This window comes from Bidens hawaiensis, unplaced genomic scaffold (genome assembly GCF_021521415.1).
Source record: "Bidens hawaiensis isolate Kalapana, Puna unplaced genomic scaffold, B.hawaiensis_p1.1 tig00045483_1, whole genome shotgun sequence".
Lineage (NCBI taxonomy): Eukaryota > Viridiplantae > Streptophyta > Magnoliopsida > Asterales > Asteraceae > Bidens > Bidens hawaiensis.
In genome coordinates, this window is record NW_027498100.1 from 67153 (window position 1) to 86860 (window position 19708).

The 19708-nt window shown below is 34.7% G+C and overlaps 1 protein-coding gene and 1 pseudogene across 1 annotated transcript; both read right to left on the minus strand.

The window, feature by feature from the left end:
• Positions 1 to 6499: 6499 nt before the first annotated feature.
• Positions 6500 to 12087, minus strand: LOC143595710 (nucleotide pyrophosphatase/phosphodiesterase-like; annotated as a pseudogene).
• Positions 12088 to 15643: 3556 nt separating this feature from the next.
• Positions 15644 to 17709, minus strand: LOC143595712 (F-box protein At5g50450-like). Its single transcript, XM_077074662.1, has 3 exons — positions 17454 to 17709; positions 17197 to 17359; positions 15644 to 16385 (listed from the first exon to the last, which is right to left on the minus strand). The coding sequence occupies exons 1-3, from the start codon at positions 17687 to 17689 to the stop codon at positions 15702 to 15704; spliced, it is 1083 nt and encodes a 360-aa protein (XP_076930777.1). The 5' UTR covers positions 17690 to 17709; the 3' UTR covers positions 15644 to 15701.
• Positions 17710 to 19708: the final 1999 nt, after the last annotated feature.

Genomic DNA, 19708 nt, shown 5'->3' on the forward strand with positions numbered 1-19708 from the left:
AATTTAGATACATAAACCAAATACAGTATCTTTTTAATAATATCTCTTCATAATATATTTATCCCTAAGGCTGTGCGTAGTAGACGACAAAGCTGGGCGATGAGGGACGATAAAGGGGTGGAACACCGCCCCCATGCGATAAATGGGGCGACAGAGGGAAGGGGGCGGGTAGTTTTTGTCGCATGTTGTGTGTTGGTTTTTATTATTAATGTTATTATAAGTTTTTGTGTGAGATAGATAGATAGATATATATATATATATATATATATATATATATATATAGGATGAGTGTCATTACAGAACCCTTAAATTATTTAAGAACTTGAAGGAACTTTTGAAAACTAACGTTTTTTATAAATGTTTTTGCATGTTACTGTTATTTGAGTATAGTTTTATCACTATTTATATCTATATTTACGATTACAATTATATATATATATATATATATATATATATATATATATATATATATATATATATATATATATATATATATATTATGGGGTTACAACACACCCTTAAACAAAAAATATCATTTGTTGATTGGACATCCCATGACGCAAGTTGTCTCATTTTATAACCCCCACTGCACATACTAATGGTCTAGCTAGATCATATTTTGTTTGTTTATTGATTGACTAAAGTATATAATCAGTTCAAAGACGTAAAGAAAATTATGATGACTAAACTGTGACAATATCTTGAAGAAGACAAACGTTTGTTTTTTTCATCCTTGTACCTACCTCTAGTTAAAAAAAATCATCTTTCTGGTAACCACTATAGGCAGGAATCCCATGTGGTCAAAAACCAATCTCCTCTGAAAATATTGATGAATAGATTGATGTACTTTTTGTTTTGTAACCTTTTGAGTTGTTTGTGTTATTAAGTGGAGTAACGTAATTAACACACTAGTCCACAAACAAATATCATGCTAACGAAAAGAAAATAAAAGCAATATGAACACGACAATTTAACGTGGTTTGGTCAAGACGGCCTACATCAATGGGCTGTAACCAGATATCTTAATAAGCTCGGTACAAGATTACAATTACACTGAACAAGATTAGGGTGAATAATGTTAAGGATCAAGAAAATTAAACGGGTCTTCCATCCCTAGTCTCCTAATGTTAACCCAAAAGGTCATCATAACCCAATAATTTAGTTCCTAGAGTATCGCTAGTTATTTTAATGAAATTTACGATTTAAAAAATAATTAAAATTTGTTGGGTACTAAACCCCGTTTTCATTGGTCCACAAACAATCAAAGATGTGTTTTTTTATTGTACATGTTTCATCTATCTAAAAACTAAAGATAAACTTGTTTACAAGCTATATAACAATATTATAGTAGACATCATCACCCATGAGTCTGACATTAACATGTGCAACATTTGGGTTATTTATAATCAAGAAATTGTTCATGTGCAAAGACTTAGTTGGTGATGGAACAAGATATTGTTTTGTAAAGATGCATGATTTGAGAATTCTCATTGAAGTCCCATTTATAGATATTTTCTTAATATTATTAGATTTAGAAGTCTCATTGAACTGTCTAATTTTTCAAACGGTTTTCGATGTACAAACCCATTTTTTTAAACAGAAGGCCTTGGATTATTTTTTTTTTCACTTTAGGCCTCTAAAACGATTGATCCTCTTTCCGCGTCTCAGAGTCACATGATTGATTAAAAGATTGATAGGGCCTGGCGAGAAATGGGGACCTCTACCTGTTGATAAAGTTGATGGCAGTGAGTGCATGCATGCCAATATGCCTTGCCTGATGAAAATGATACTTGGGGGCACAACAAGATAAATCATATCATCAAACTGTGGACCAAAACAGCTCGCTACTCAAACTTGTTCGTCGCTCGCTCAAAAAATATTCGTTTGTTTTTTCGCTCGATTGTAAACGAGCCACTCTGCCCGGTTCGGTTTGTAAACGAGCCAAGAAACGAGCAAAGGTCTGCTTGGTTTGGTTCAGCTCGAATATTTTTAGTTATTTTATATATAATTATATGTGAACATATATATATAAATATATAGACTTCACACATAATAAATAAGCATACAATTTTTTAAACTCTTTAAATTTTTTCCTATTTCGTCAATTTTATAGTTTCATTAGTTCGATTCAAGTTTTCAGAATACTAAAAGTTTATTTGCATGTTCATTATATCTCACTTCAAACTTCTTCCTTCTAAAAACTTTACAACCTATTTCACGTATGTACATGTCTAAAAATTACTAATTTGTTTACCAAATATATTTATTTACAACCTTCAAACTTGTTTCTTATTTTATTTTTTTTAGAATGAAAATGAAAAAAACAATGCTTGAAAATCGCTTGATGGTAGATCGAAAAATGCTCGATTCAATTTTGGCTACTTTCCATTTTCGCTCGGTTTGAATTTCAGCCACTCGGTTCGGTTCGGTTCGGTGTATACGAGCAAGCCTTCGCTCGGTTGGGCTCGGCTTGTGAACAACCCAACCCAACCCTACCCAAACCCAAATTGATGCAGTTTTTCATAGGCTGGCTTCAGCGGCCCATCTGGCCACAATGCTTGAATCTTGATTGCTTTCTATTCCCACTGGAGCCCACCAAGTGTAACAGGCCTGGAGCCACTTTAACTCGGGCCTATTAGGTTTTACTAGAGATGATCAAAAAAACCGGTTCCTGGAACCGAACCGGTGGACCCGAACTGGACCCGAACCGGTTCCTACCCGTTTTTTGTAGGAACCGGACCCTATCTGATTCAACCCGATGATCCGTGACCGGTTCTTGCATTTCTGAGTGGGGGCGGGTAGGAACCGGAACCGAACCGAAACCGGTTCCTAACCGGTTCCATCCGGAACCGGTTCCTAACCGGTTCTAGCCGTTGGATCGAGTATAGCCGTTAGAAATCGTTTTTTTGGCCTTTTTTGACCGTTGGGGTCAAAAATAGGCGTTTTTTGGCTCCCCCAAGCACCCCACTATTAGTATAAATAGGTATTTGGTGTCATGGGTTCATCACAACACTCAAAACGCAAACCCGAACGCAAAAAAATACAAAAAAACGTTATTACAACGTTTTGAGTTCTCTAATCTCTTGTTTTCTCTTCTTCTATATTCATATTTGTTGTTATGGCTGCCTCACAATCATCGGTTGGTCAAGGTTCCAACGCCGAACCAAGTTTCGTTCGTATTGTACCTCATAATCGTAATCAAGAGATTTGGTGCAATTGGGATTTGGTTGAATTGAGTGACCATTCATTGAAGGCTCGGTGCAAGTTTTGTGGGGTTTATTTAAACCCACTTTCGAATTCAAATTTGAAGAAACACATCGAAAAACCGTATTGCAAGGCGTTGAAAAAGAACGTCGATTCGCAACAAACGCAAATGGATAGTGAAGGCGGAATATTTACATACCAAATTGATCGAGTTCAAGATCGTATGGCGAAGTTTGTGATTCAAGAAGCTTTGCCGTTTAGCCACTTCGACAACCCTCGCTTAACCGCCATGATTCGAGATACGCTTCAACCACAATACACTCACGTAAGTCGTCATACTCTTAAACGTTATTGTTTAAAATTGTGGAAGAAGGCCAAAGAGGTACTAATTGCATATTTTGAAAATATAAATACGGGAATAAACTTAACTAGTGATGTTTGGTCGGCTCCACATGGTCTACCCGAATCTTATTTTTGTGTCACCGCTCATTGGGTAGACCCGTCATCGTGGGAAATGATGAAACGCACCATTGCTTTCGAACTCTTTGAGTATCCACATACGGGAGATAATTTGTTTGAAATTTTAGATTATGTTATAAAAACTTATAAACTAGAAAATAAAATATTTTCAATGGCATTTGATAACGCGTCGAATAATACATCGGCGGTTGATAAATTAAAATTAAAATATACGCCGATTTGCAATGGTGTATTTTTTCACTCAAGGTGTGTTGCACATATCATTAATTTAATCATGCAAGACGGACTTGCTTCGGATGAGGTTACATCGGTTATAAACGATTTTATACTAATGATACATGAAGTTTTTAAGAAAAGTAAAAAAAGACAAATGGAATATAGAAAATTTTGTAAAGATACGGGAAGAAAAGCTTTGGGAGCTAATTGGGATGTACCTCATCGATGGAATTCCACTTGCATAATGTTTCAAAGTGCTTTGGAACAAAGAGAAACTTTACAAATGTTTCATTCTAGTCTTGCCGAGAATGATTTGGCAATCCCCTTTTCAAATGAGAAATGGGAAATTATCAATGACTTATCGACTTTTCTTGAAGTTTTTAAAACATCAACTACGAAACTATCGGGAACGTATTATCCGACAAGTTCCTTGGTTCTTTCGGAGTTATTTTTAATGGTTAACAATCTTAAAGAATTTGAAAATAAAAGTCCAATGTTTTCAAACATCATATTACCAATGAAGTTTAAAAAAAAAATACTTTCTTGAATTGCCACCGGTTTTTACTTGCGCCGCCGCTTTAAACCCAATGTTAAATGTTACGGGGGTTGAATGTGTGATAGACGAAATTTTTTCAGCCTTAGATATGCATGAAGTTGACCCGAACTTTTCAACAGAGGCAAAAAATTATTTTAACTTGAATTTTAAATTTATGTATGATTTTTATTTAAATAAATATGGGTCAAACATACACATGCCTATGCCGGGGGGGTCTTCATCAAGTTCAAGTGCTACTAGAGTACGAGATCCCATAATTAGCCTTATGAACACCGTTCGCAACGTAACGGCTAAAAAACAAAGGGGTAACACCCCTTGAAGCGAACTAGGAAGATATAGTGCAAATGATTACTCTATCGGTTTATCCGAAGAGGAATATGGCACTTTTGATGTTTTGGCTTGGTGGAAGGTAAAGGAAACCGAGTTTCCGATTCTTGCCACCATGGCCCGTGATTTACTAACCGTCCAAGCTTCTACGGTAGCTTCGGAATCCGCTTTTTCTCTTAGTGGCAGGGTAATATCGGTGAGAAGAACAAGACTAAATTCGGAGATGTGCATTTGCTTAAAGGATCACTTGGACTCAATCGATCGTATTCAACACGTAACCACTCTCGAAGATGAAACACCACTTGATGTTCGAGTGCACGACGAACAAGAAGGCATTTCTACAAGTAATTCCGAGGAAGAAGTCGCCGCTCAATAATTACGACGAACAAGAAGGCTTTTCTAGAAATAATATGTCACAACTTTATATTTATAAGTTTAATGTTTTGTTAGTTTGTTTTTGAAAATTTTAAAACATGTAACCTTTTTTTTTGAACTTCTTAAAGTAAATAAAATGAATTTTATGTTAATTGTTTTTTTTATTTTTCATGTTATACAAATACGAATCGTAGTTTAGAATCCAAATCGCAAACGAAAAACGAAAAAAAAAAATTTACACTGTAACCGGTTGGAGTACAGGAACCGGTTTAGGAACCGGTAAGAACCGGTTAGATAGGTTAGGGGTCCGAGGGTGGGAGAACCTGTTCGGTTCCCTAACCGGTTCGAGCCTGGAACCGGTTTACAATGGGGTTTTGAATATAGGAACCGGTTAGGAACCGGTTCCGGTTCCTAGTCCCAAACCGTTTTGAACATCTCTAGGTTTTACATTTAGCAGCCCAATAGGGTATATTACAGTAGGCTTGAGCATAAAACCCGGTTCCGGACCCGACCTGGCGTACCCAACAGGAAATTGGTTCCACCTCTACATGGTCAAACCCAGACTTGAAGCGTCCAAAAACCGATAAAACCCCGGCCAAATTGGTCTAAATACGATCCAATCCCCAACTGTACCTGGAATTGGTTCCTACCTGACATGATTCTTGACTTTGTTGACCAAACTCAAAACCGGTTTTTAAATAAACCCGATTTGTGCACGTCTATATTCCTGGTTTTAGCCAATTAACTGATTTATTGGCCGATGACATCCAAAATATAAATATTCATAGAAACTGATTGTTTACAACATGCTGGATTTATTCATCCCGTGCTATACTAGGTTGTAGTAATCCTAACCCGGTTAAGTTTATAATATACAACCTAGAGCCATTTCGAAATTCTTATACAATGTATTATGTTCACTAACTTTGCATGTTTAAAAATTGCCGTGTTATATGTCAGTTTGATAACGCTTATATATGAAACTGTTGGTTGAATCATGATGTGAAAGATAATAGAACAAGCAATTTTCGAGAAATTTCCGAGCTAGCGGCGAGCAATTTAAACAACCCTGTGTCACATTCTGTACTTAATAAAATAAGTTATTTTATTTACAGAAGTTTATTTACTTAATAACAAAAAAGGCATTGTTATTACTACAAGCAACAACTACAAACTTTATTTTGCAAGTGTAAACCATACATTAACAACTCTACAAACAACTTGTAGTGGGAAAAAAAACAAAAAACCCTAGAACGCGTGCGCTTATTCGACAAACTTTCAGCAACAATTACTTGATACACACGAGTTAAAACACAACGTCGTGTTGCCGAGATTCTTTTAACCATTTACTAAGTTGCCAAAGTGGTAGCTTCACAACCATCATGTACACATGCCAATACATCTCTATAGTCCCTCGAGATTGTGAAGTTGTCATAAACCTCTCCATCAATTCTCTTCTTGTACTCGAACAATAGTGAAGAGTGATTAAACGCCGTTAGTTTCACAAATCCATAATCGTGATCTTTATACAAGCTCCAAAATGTATTAATCTTGATGAAATCCGACAAATGGCTCCCTCCACCACCAACCACAACATGGATCGTCCCGTTCACAGTACCAGAATAATGAGATATTTCCTTGTTCACACATTGATTCTACCATAAAAAAGATAAATATTTTAATATTTATCATTATTTAAAGTGAAAAAAAAAAGAGTAATACATATATACACACATGCAAACACACCTGATATATAGGACATGTTCTTTCATAGTTATGGACATGTCCGAAAAATGCAATGTCCACTCTATATTTTTGCCATAGCTTTTGTAAGTGGGCTCGTCCCATCGGCTCTTCAAAGGCACCCTCTTTGGCTAACCAATCGTTTGACGAATAGCCAAGAACACGATGAGCAGAAAATATGAGCCACGGTTGTTTTTGTCTATCGACCAATGCCAAACATTTCTCTATCCATGCATATTGTTCTGAACCTTCTCGCCAGTCGTGCTCTGAATCCACTATACAAAAGTGAAACATTCCATAATCTGTTGCATACCTGTAAACATTACACAAAACTTGAGTTCAAAATATATTAAATCAATCAAGTGTTTAAGAAAATAAGTGTTTTCTTTTTTTTTTTACCAGAACTTAGCTCGGTTTTCTGCAGGAACGTAGAACATAGTCTCGGTGGGCACACCGCATTCTCCACCCGAATCAGGAGTGTTATAGAAGGATCCTGAATTAGGATAATCGCGTTCATGATTGCCACTACAAGATTAAATTATTATGTTTTGAGTATAATACTAACACGCGTTTAGAACTAACTATAAATGCACTATTGCACATATTATAAATGTTTATGTTTAACATATAAGAAACCTTGCAATCATATATGGCTTTACTGAAGAAATAGGTTCAATTTGCGACGTGAATTGATCCCATTGTGATAGATAATCCATTCGCATACGGCAAATCTCCAATATGAAAAACTACATCATAGTTATCGAGGTCGTTTATTAATTGGTCTGTAGTAAGCAGGGATCCAGGTTGATAATTTGCATACTCATTTGATCCGTCGCGTTCGGCCTACACACATTATTTCATTGAAAATTTATTAGAATAATTTCCAAGATAACAAAAGTTTTTAATTTTGTCTTTGCAAATGTAAAATGTAACCTTCTTCCAAAAGCGAAACAATCAACCTATTGATATTGGAAGACCCAACGGATTCTTCCAATGTATCATTTCTGGGTCCAATGGAATTCATAAGTATAGGAAGAAGCCCTATCAAATAGAGATTTTTTCTTTCGACCATATTTCGATTGTTAATACGATATATAAGGACCGCTACTCCAAAGAGTATTACACCCTTGATCGTGAAATATCGATTGCTTGTTGAACCCTGTGAATTGTGTGAAAGTAGGATACTCCAAATTCGGGTTCCCATGTCTCCGAATATTATAACACGTTGTAGCGAGTCTTGTCCTGGATATGGAGATGATTTGAATGAATATGTTTTACTCCAAACAGTTGATCCGTCTTTTAATAGATGCCCCATTTGATATTCGTATCTGGAAAATGTGTTCATAAAATAATATATATAATAAGAGAGAAAATTGTGTGCGCGCGCGCGTGTGTATATATATATATAGAGAGAGAATAATAAGTCACACACATACATGGTATTAGGCCACAAATCCTTTAAGAAACTCGTGTGGATAAAACCAGGATCACGCCATCCAATTGTACGTGCAGGGGGTCCTATAGGCCGTTAATTATTAAAACTCCTAAACACCGATATTAAGATAAAATAAAAAGGTACACGTGGACAAGAGTGCGTGATTTTCATCTGATCAAAGATGCCAAGTTTTTATTGGATCTTTGATCACTAGAAAATTACACACGTTTGTCCGAAAAAAAAAACACCATACCACACATGCTGCCACGTGTAAAGGTTAATGTCCCCGCAGGAGAAAGCCTTTTCATTTGGTTTTTCCAACCCCACTCAACAACCGGAGTGGCTTCATCAATATTGTAGCCGCTGGTCCATGTCACCGTCATCTGGACAGTTGCATAGCTCAACACGTATGATAAAGAACAAAAACATACAACTCAAACTTTTATATCATAAGTTAACGATGAATAAAAAACGTACCTCGTCCCAAGCCTTTCCATGAGCAAGACGAGGGTATAGAGGGGCCTTCGGGTATGCAAATGATATCGGGTCAGAAACAGCCACCAATTTTGGCAATAAATCCATAAACAAAATAAGTCACGGATTTGTTTTTAATTTGTCTAGAGTGTTACATTTGTTTATATTAATATATCATAAAATTTACTTTTTCCAATCCGCCGGTAAATAACGCAAAGGAGAAGTCAGCGCGTTGGTTAATAAGTCGAAAGCTCAGCGTAGCTTTTCCAGTATCATTATAATCATCAGTAGAGTGGTTTGCAAATTTGTACTGTTACAAAACATAGTTCAAGTTATTAACTTATTATTCAATACTAATTATAAACCATAAGTTAAAATTGCCTTAGAGATTTATAGCATCATACCTTTATTGGGGCTGTGCATAAGTATGGAGCTTCCGGCCACTTACCGGTTTCAGCGTGACAATCTGATGTACTGTAAAAGTCATTAAGTTGTTTAGAAAAAAATAATAATAATGAAGCAAATATTACAAAAAAAAAAAGATTTGGTACTTGATCATTGCTGGTGAAAAAACTCCAACCCAGTCATCGTTAGTCGGTTCGGGGTACTCAAGGTTCACGTCGATCCATTCGGTATCCTCGCCCTATAAAAAGACATACTTTCTGTTTATTCTCGTAAAAGTTCATTAATAACATTTTGTACATTCAATAGTAACGGACTTACATGTGCTGAACAAAGTATATTAACTAACAATATAAATAATAGTTTTCAAACCACGTTTTATATAAATTAGTTAAATTCCTCTGCGTGATGCAAAACCCAAAAAATAAAGTTGTGATATGACCAAAAGGAAACCGGCAAGTGTGTTACATCAATAGGAAATCATAAAAACACATACTTGTGCCGTTTTTCGATAATACCGATGTTGTTTATTCGAAATCTGTTTGGTTCATTTCATCATGGTACCGGCACTAACAAAGTAACAAATCCCGGTACTGCTATTGTTCGATCAAAATCGGTTTTTGATATATTGTGATACAAAACAAAATGAATAATAATTTGTTTTAAATACAACTCTGTATTCAACAAATTCATACGAAATAACATAAGTTATCAGATAAAAATAAACTGAATGAATATTAAGTGGACAATAATATACATATTGTTCAAAATGGGTAAAGCATTATTATACTTTTGAAAGGTAAATGTAACATCTTTGATATAAATACTAAAAAGACTGAGACAACTTCCTTAACATCAAACTCTAGTTGAACCCCAAAATGTGAATCAAAGTTAAAACTTTAAAAGCATTTGATTATCAAAACAAACCCCATTAAGTGTCAATAACCATCAAAAGAGCTATATGATATCGAGTTTTGTTACACGCCCTTATTCAAATATATTAGAGTAGATGAAATGAACATTAAAAAAAAATCTATGTTAAGTTCCTTTAAAAAGTTTTAATTACAACATTTAATTTGGTACACGATAGGTAATGTTTTTTTTTACCTTAGAACCCATAACGAAAGGGCTAGCGCGAATGGAAGCTGAGTTATGGAGAGCAATAACAGCATTATTAATGGCGATTTTGGAAAGCGGTTGTTCACCGATTGGAAGATGAGTGTGATGTTTGAAGTCACCGCTTAGAAGACTGAGAGTAAGATGAACCATGGCTGGTAGCTGTATAAACGAAAGTGCATGAGACCAAAAACAAGAAACATGAAAGACTAGTTTGTACTCTTATTTATAGATGGTAGTCAGTAAGTCATAGTATCTTAAATATTTTACTGGTGATGGTAATCAGTAAGTCATAATATCTTAGATGTTGATGTGGGCCCAAGTATTGAAGACCGGGTTATTGTGTTTCTTGAGGCCTAAGATCGCGCTACAAAAGGTGGCTCACGAAAACGGGCATAACTTGGCCCACGAATCTCCGTTTCAGGCCTATTACCAGTCAAATCGAAGCTTGAGACGAGAAGCACATTGTGGCAAACTGCTAACGACGGTTTGGCCCCTGTCCGAAGCCCAAAAACGCCTTTTAAATAAAGTTATGGGCATTTTAATGTTTTTTCAGCATTTTTTATGTTTTTATTTTTTGGTTTGTGTTTGGCCCGTGGCCTTTTTTTGGGCCCATTCCGTATTAGAAACTCTTTTTATATTCAGTTTATGTAATATGAACAATTAGACTTTAATTTAATAATAATTATTTTCTCTTCACTTTCCCTGACCTTTGGGTGGGATTTGGGGTTTTGGAAGTTCATCACGGGTATTCGTTGAATCAACGTGATTCGATCTTAATTATTGTTTTACAGCAACATCAAATGTTTTACTGGATTTATATATATGGTTAAAAAATTATATAGAAAAAATCGAAATAAAATCTTGATCGGGTTGTCAAATATGTGTTACACGTCATGATAAACAGTAGATTAGACCCATTTTTTAAGGAATATTGGTTTTTATTAATTTCAACTATTATCTTTTGGTTACTGTCAGTCCCAACTAACGAATTGGCTGGCGGTCCTAACTTTTAACATATTTGTTCCTAACGGTCCGCAACTAACAAGATCCTAACGTCGTTAGTTTCAGGTAGCCGGAAAACGATTTTGCTCGGAAAAGTCAATTTTTTGCGGAAAACACCGCCGCCACCACCAATTGACTCACCACCAACCAACCATCACCACTTGAGCACCATCAACTGATTCCGACGATGGTTCTAGGGTTCCGGCGGCCTTAATAATTGGGGCTTGTACTAGAAAAAGGTTCCTAAAGATCCGATACAAAGTTATCAAGATGTTTGGGACAAAAATGTTAAATTTTCAGGGAAAAAATGTGAGTTTTCCAGCCAAAAACGTTTTTCCCGGCGACCTTAAACTAACGGAGGTAGGATTCTGTTAGTCGCGGACCGTTAGAAACAAATACGTTAAAATTTAGGACCGTCAGCAGCCAATTCGTTAGTTGGGACCAGCAGTGACCAAAAGATGATAGTTGATATTAATAAAAGTCATTATACCTTTTTTTTTAATTAAGTAACTTAAGCTCGATCAACACCTTTTTAACAACGAATTATTTTTAACTTTTATGTGCCGATCGAAAAAATATATATATATATATTATTTATCAATGAAAACATACGTTTTTTTCATTTGTTCTTTTTCATCCTTGTATCTATTTGTACAGACTCACATTTGGTCCCCACATCGTCACACCGCATCACTGCATCAGGAACAATCAAACATATATTGTGTTCCATGCAAATATACAGAGTCCAGCTCATCATTCTAAAAACTAAGTTCATTTTGCTTTTAATTTAAGTTATTATTATTATTTAACTATTTTCTCCATATGTATGTTCACATTTGTTTCTATTAGAAAAAATTCTTCTTTTCTTGATTCTGTAGTAATATACATTTATGTAGTTGCTCCATGTTTCTTGAAACGACAATATAAACACCTATGTAGTAGTTGCACCCAGCGTCGTCAAATACTGAATACCTGACTCGTTCAAAAGTTGCAGTTTAAGTTTAATGTTACGTTTTTTTGGAAAGATGGTAAAACTAGAGATGCACAAACCTGATTTTGGGGCTTTAAAACCCGGTTGATTTGATCTATAGAAGTCAGAACAGGATCAGGGCCAAACCATATCAGATTGAATTAGGCATTGAAGAGAAATAACCGAATTGGTAGGAACTAATCGAATTCGGTTGGATAGGTTTCATGAACCGATATAATCCGACAGATCAGATCCAAACGGGACCGATTAGAGTGAATTCAGATTCATATCTAGATCCTGATATTTTTCTCACCTCTAAATGAACGTTTCACTAACCTTAATGCATGATTGTTTTCTGATAAATCATTAAAATTTTTGGGGCCGATGGCGAAATAAAATTGAGCCTTAACTAACAGAGTTTTTTTATTGGGTTTTAACAATTAAATTTATAACATGAGCTTACTCTGTTATAAAAATAAGCTTAAATGAGTTGTGTAATTGGATTTACACGTTAAAAATACATAACTTTTCATAACAAAATATAAAATAAATTAAAAAAAAATTGGCCTAGCGGGTTAATCATGTCGGCGGGCGTAGGCCGCCCTGCTCTTCTATCGAAGCCGGCCATGCCTCAACGTTTTAGCATTTTATAGATAAATCCATAGTGTGTTCATCTTATTTTTAATGATTGGGCCAATTTTCTGAATTAATGGCTTAACTACATTATTGGGCTTATTGGCAATATACGGCCCCACTCTCATAATTACAGTTATACAGCACTGGGCTTAGTGGATCAAAATGATATTCTGGATAATAAAAACTCAAGCAGTTATATGTAATAAAGTTGTTAGGATAACTATTTCATGGTATTTGGTAGAGTATGAATTCATTTAATAATTAAACAATTGAAGTACAAAAAAAAAACATTTGTATACATTGCTTAAAATGTGATACATGAGATCATGTAATCTCATCTCATTTGGGCAACAATTAATTATATAAGGGGACGAGTTTCAAGATAATATCTGCATTTCACAGTATGTGATAAAATCATGAACTTCAAATTACACACCATTTAAATTTAATCTACTCGATCTTATAAAAGAAATATAGATATAAACTATGTTAAGCTTCACGGTCTCCAAGAGATTGTTTATTTCGGTTTAGTTTTTCAGTCCCGGGTTGTTTTTTTCGGTTTGATATACACTTCTATCATATACTACTCCGAAGTTATGCATTTCTCTTTTTTAGACAAGTTTTCACTATTTTGTTATTCACAGTATTACCATCTCAAAACATAACTTTGAGCATCGAGGTCATAGTTTTTTAGCAGTTTTTTTAGCTCCACTTCAAATACGTTTTGCTTTGTTGAGAAGCTCTTGTACTACTATTAGTTACATATAATTATTCGAGTTAAATTTTAAGAAAAAACATTTTTTTTCAGTAAGTAGTAAGTAGAAAACTTGTTTGTTGAATGTGCCATTGATGTAACTGAAACTATCCCAAAAAATAGTTGAAGAAATTGAATACTTGTTTTTGAACCACCCACAAAAACAAAAACAGCAACTTACTCTATTTCAAATAATAAAAACATGGATACTTTAAACAAATAAAAGAAAATTTTTATACGTTTTTATTGGTTAACCAGCTTCTATTAAATGTAACGTTGTCAGATTTTTAAACTCTTATGCAATAAATGTAACGTTGTCTTTTTTAATAAATTCTTAAATGTATTAAATGTTTACGAACTTTTATTTCCTTTTTAAATAATATAAACAATTATCTACGGAACGAACTACGATTATAGCATTACTGTTTGTACCTTTTCAAGTAAAAGTGTGTCCCTAGTAACTTTGGTGTGTGTGCCTAATAAAACATTGTTTAAATAAAAGGTGTATATAATATATATGAGTGTTGAATATATCATATATGTACATAACCATCTTAAATATCATGATCAAAATGCATGTTTATATGATCTTTATATAAAGAGTTACCTATCTGGTAATATGACATGCATAGCATAAGTTACTTGTATAGACGTTTCTTCTATCCTAAATGATAGAAATGTTGTTTCTCCTAAATTTTATGGCTCTAAAAACCCCGCTTTTGACATGTCAAGTAAAGTGGACCATGTAATATAAATTGTAGCTACATGAAACAAAACCAACACCTAAACATAGAGTATTAGCAGTAGTAGTAGTTAGAAAATATATATTTATGAAATAACTATATTAGTAACAGATAACCGGTACAAGTAGAACATATAGCAACGTATATAAAAAATGTAATAAACTCTTTTAGAAGTATCTAAAGTCACCTCTAAAAGTTATCTACACCAAGATATAGAGCTCTAAGGAAAACGAAGCTAAAGTAAACTAAGTGCATAAATATGATCATTCCCCCTAATAGTCCATAACATTTATCATACCTCTACAAAAACTTTTATACATTGCTGTGTCATTCGAAAAATGCAAGTCCGGAGAAATTATGTCTAAGTCGCTCAACACATCTCAATCCGGGTATGTATTTGCCCTTCTCTCCTCCATTGTTGAGGTTTCCACATATTTTGAGTCTATATAACCTTCTCTATTTAGTTTAGCTTAAAAAATTAAAGTTTACTCAAATGAAGAGGCTTATTAAATAATTAAATTTAGCATGTTGTAATAACTGAAACAATTTAATCTTATAATTATAATAAATAATGAAATATTTATAAAGAACTACAGAAAATACTATCATTACACGCACTTTACATAGTGAAGAGCTCAGAATAGTACCGGTATATCGGTACCGATCTTGCAATTTGAAAATATTTGGTACCGGTGTCAAAATGTTCGGTTTGATTCGGTGTTTCATGCAAAATTCGAAAATTACCGGTACCAATCGATATCATTACCAGAAATGTTCGTCCCTAATTTTAAATACTGCAATAAACTTAAAAAAAATGTTTGACTAAGAGGAGGGCGAGGCCAAGGAAAACCATCTAATGAAGAGGAGACGTTTTGGATGTTTTCCACTACATATGGGAAAAACTTCCAAAACGCACACATCTTCTCTAGTGATCGATTTTCCTAGTGGCTCCACACGCCTGTACATCTAGGTTTGTGTACACAAAGTTGGGTTAATTTTTAAATACCAAAACACCTTAAAATATCAAGGGGGGGGGGGGGTGGTCTTAACGTTTTGGTTCAAAAAGCCGCCCTGAAATTCTCCATTAGGAACGGCCTAATATTTCTAGCAATTAAATTAGTATTTACGGATTTAAAAAAAAAACAAGAAACATAAAAAAAAACTGAAAAAGGTAAAATCATATGGTCTCAAAAGTTAAAATCCTTTACAAAAATCTGAAAAAGTAAAAAAAAAAAAAAAATCCAACTGTAGAAACGGTACACAAATCAGATCTCGATCCCATCACCTCCTTCAATCTCCACCGTCCGATCATCCTCACCATTCACATCAACTACCACCTCCACGTCATCAACCACATGGCCCACCCACTCCTCCATGGGCCCACACTCCCCCTTATGCCGTACCCGCCAGTCATACCCTTGACACCCACGCGAACAATAGTTTACCTTCCCGCAACCCGAACACCTCCTAAACTCGCTTATTCGGGTCTCGCGTCGCCCACATGCCTCGTAAGAACACATCCTTAACCCCTCATTTCCTCGGTTTTCCCCGAACCATTCCACCATAAACTTATTCACCGGATGCATTATCGGTAACGGTAACACCAACGGTTTAACTTTATTATTATTTTTTAAAACATTAATTATGGATGCGAATTCTCGTGCATTGGCTTGCACGAGAAGACGCCGGCCTTGGTGGACGTTCTTCCGTACTCCGTAACCATCTTGGAGACAATGCGCGAGTTCACGAAGAGCGTCCACATGGCCAAGGCACGCTGCTCTCGCACATAGAGCAACGCCTGCACGAAGATCCTTATCGTTCTTTAAGCCTCCGCTACCGTTGAATTGAATCAACGCGAGCGAATACAACGCCGGTGCATGTGACTTAATCGCCGCCTTCGCCATTAACGACGCGCCACTTCCTCGATTTTGTAAACAGTAAAATCGGATCTACAAAATAAGAAGTTTAGTAATTATTATTTGTACAATAAATTTAAATTACAATAATACTATATATTAATTTTAGGGAGTTTTTTTTATGTTTTCGGTTTCGGTATTTTCAATGGTGCCAGACTACCAGTATTTTAATCAGGGATGAGATTTAATATAATGTGTACCTCACCGATTGAAAATACGGAAATCGAAAACATGAAACTGAGTACCGAAACCGATTGAAAATACCGAGTACGCAACCGACCGAATATACCAAGTACATTATTTTCAATCTTACCGGTACTCATTATTCATATTTTTGGTTTTGGTATTTTCATTCGGTACACTATATGGTTTTACTTGTTTTTTTTTGTACCTACACTAAAAAATGAGTAAAACCATATACCAAATACCATACCGATTGAAAATACCGAAACCAAAAACATGAATAACGAGCATTGGTTGCCGTGCTGTTACCGTTGAAAATACGATACTCGGTATTTTCAATCGGTGTCGGTAAAAGTTCTTTTATGTTTTCGATTTTGGTATTTTCATTCGGTACGCTATATGGTTTTACTCGTTTTTTAGTATAACTAAAAAACGAGTAAAATCATATAACCAAATACCATACCGAGTGAAAATTCTGAAACTAAAAACATAAAAGAACTTTTACCGACACCGATTGAAAATACCAAATACCGTATTTTCAACGGTACCGACACGGTAACCAATGCTCATTATTCATGTTTTTGGTTTCGGTATTTTCAATCGGTACGGTATTCAGTATACAGGTACCGATCTCATTCCTAAATAATTTATTAATACTTACCATTCCGAGAATATAACACGCCTCGATGTTACCGGCGTTAACACACAGTTTCAAAAACCGGTGAGCCTCTTCACACCAACCTTTAGCATTAACAATAAGCGTTTTAGAACATGCTTTTGACAACACTAACGGATGAACCCCTAACTTATTCAACCTCTTGCATCTGTCAACAATAAAAAAAACACAATACACATTTTTTTTATTCAGATCTTACTTCTTACAAACTATAACATAATAATAATAATAATAAAACGTACGTGTGAAGAATAGAGATGAAATCAGAGGGTGAAGATGCGGTAGAACTGAGTTTGCATAGGATGGATATAATAATATCATCATGTAATGAATCAAATGGATCATATATTCTTAGCTTCTTCTTCATGAGTAGAATATTGATGATATGTATTTCTTTTGTGACTAAAAGTTGGAAATGTTGAGTGGTTTTATTTTGTGTAGATGTGGAGATTTGTGTGGGATATGGAGAGGTGTGCATCTCGAAACGGTTGATTCATATGTTTATTGTGTAGAAATATTAAAAGGCTAAAATGTAGGTGGTTTTATATAGTTGATTGATATAATAAAGATTTAAGTAAAATAGAAGGTGCTACGGTGGTGTTATTAAATACTCCGTATTAAGGAGCCCACGTACTATGAATAAAGAAAAGGGAGAGAATAAATGGAAAATATCAATATACTTAATTATCTTGGTATGTTTTTTACTTTTATATTAATAGTCATTTGGTTTATTAATTAATGGGTTATTAGTTTACTCGATCATCTCCATTCCTTGAGTATCAAAGTGTTGGGTGTTAGGCTGGCATGTCCCTTAAAGGAAAATTTGAAGACCACCGTAAGAAAAATACCTATTACATCTAACTATGCTATTAAAGCAATATGATTTTTTCACATGTTACCATTGTAAAATATACACATTGAATTCCATATATGAAATTCCCTTAAATACATTTTTCATCTAATTAACATTTATTAAAACGTATAATAATTCATTAAATGCATAAAATCTTTAATCCATTAATTTTCATTTAATTACATATCAAAAATTTTATCAACTTATTCTTTTTTTTTGAACGGCCAACTAAGTAACGTCGGGTACTCCGTATGCGGGCCCCACTGACTAAAGGTAGCCCGAGACGGCCACGAGTTCAAACGGACGGAGCCCCTAGCGGTCCACCTATTGAGAGATTCCCCGGATAAAACCCGACCACACGCACGCTAAACGGCACGAAAAATACAAAACACCCCATCAGAAATCATATTCATCTTCTACGTTGTTATCATCTCTCTACCATTCATGAGCCTGCAACTATACATATAGCCGGAAAAATATTCCGATGAAGTGTTTCTCGCTTTCTCTTCTTATACAATGTTTTCTCAGGGGTAACCTAATTTTTGCATATGCGTATCCTGATATATAAAACGGTAAAAAGTAAATAAATTTTGCACTACACAACAAAAGTTGAGGAGTAACCCGGGTTACCCCTGGATATATGGTATGTCTGCCACTGTAGCTAAGTCACATATAACAACTGCTAGTGCTCCAATTAATATTATTGAAAGGACAACCATACATTGGTGATGAGTCTATGGCACGCCTGAAGCGTGATAGATTATTCGGTTCAAAGAATAAAAATCCTCGAAAATGGAGCAAGTAATGAAAATGGTCAAGTCGAGGTAAATTGAAATGTTCTCTTTAAGAGACGATAGACATGATGGTTCTAGAAGAGAACCTCATGTACCTGAAAATAAAAGAGATCTCAATAAACTATATCATGTCTAGATATATATGAAATCGAAAAAAAAATTCGACGTCGTTGATAATTTTGTATAGCGCTTGAAATAATGAAAACGTTGAGGATCAAGAACTAAGTTCTGCCGATAAATGAGATATTAAAATGATTGGCCAAAATGAACAGATGCAAATGGTTCAGAACTGAATTCTCTCACGAATCTGCTAGTTGAACAAGTGGTCCATACAACTAATTGTTGTAATATATATTGGATATAAAAGAGTCTTTAATGCGAAAGCATGATAAGAAAACTAAAATTATGCAAGGTAAGGCATAATTAAGGCACAACAATGAGGAGATATATTCTCTAGTGGTGGATGTAACACAATTTAATCTGGTAATACAAGAGAGAAATGATATGCATCTGATAAATATTATGATAATGGAGTTTATCCTTGAAGGATTTAAATTGCCAAAATCATATATAATAAGTTCTCGAGAACGATATGATTGTATTATATAAATTTGGATCCGAGTACATATTATTCTTATATACATTGATGAATGGAATATATATGGAACTCCTGGTGAGTAACCTAACATGATTTATTGGTTAAAAGTAAGCATCTTAATGATGCAATTCCTATGCATTAATAAGCATATGGTGATATTGGATAAACTATGTACAAGAATGGTACAATATGGAATTAAATTAAAATAATTCTTGATGACATATTTAAATATAACATAGAAAAGAATGTGTT

Excerpts from the sequence above, each read along its gene's own strand:
- LOC143595712 (XM_077074662.1), bottom strand. The coding sequence starts at position 17,689 with ATGCACACCTCTCCATATCCCACACAAATCTCCACATCTACACAAAAT. Across the intron at positions 17,360-17,453 it reads TTCATCTCTATTCTTCACAC|ATGCAAGAGGTTGAATAAGT; the intron begins GTACGTTTTATT and ends TATTGTTGACAG. Across the intron at positions 16,386-17,196 it reads CGTGTTATATTCTCGGAATG|ATCCGATTTTACTGTTTACA; the intron begins GTAAGTATTAAT and ends CTTATTTTGTAG.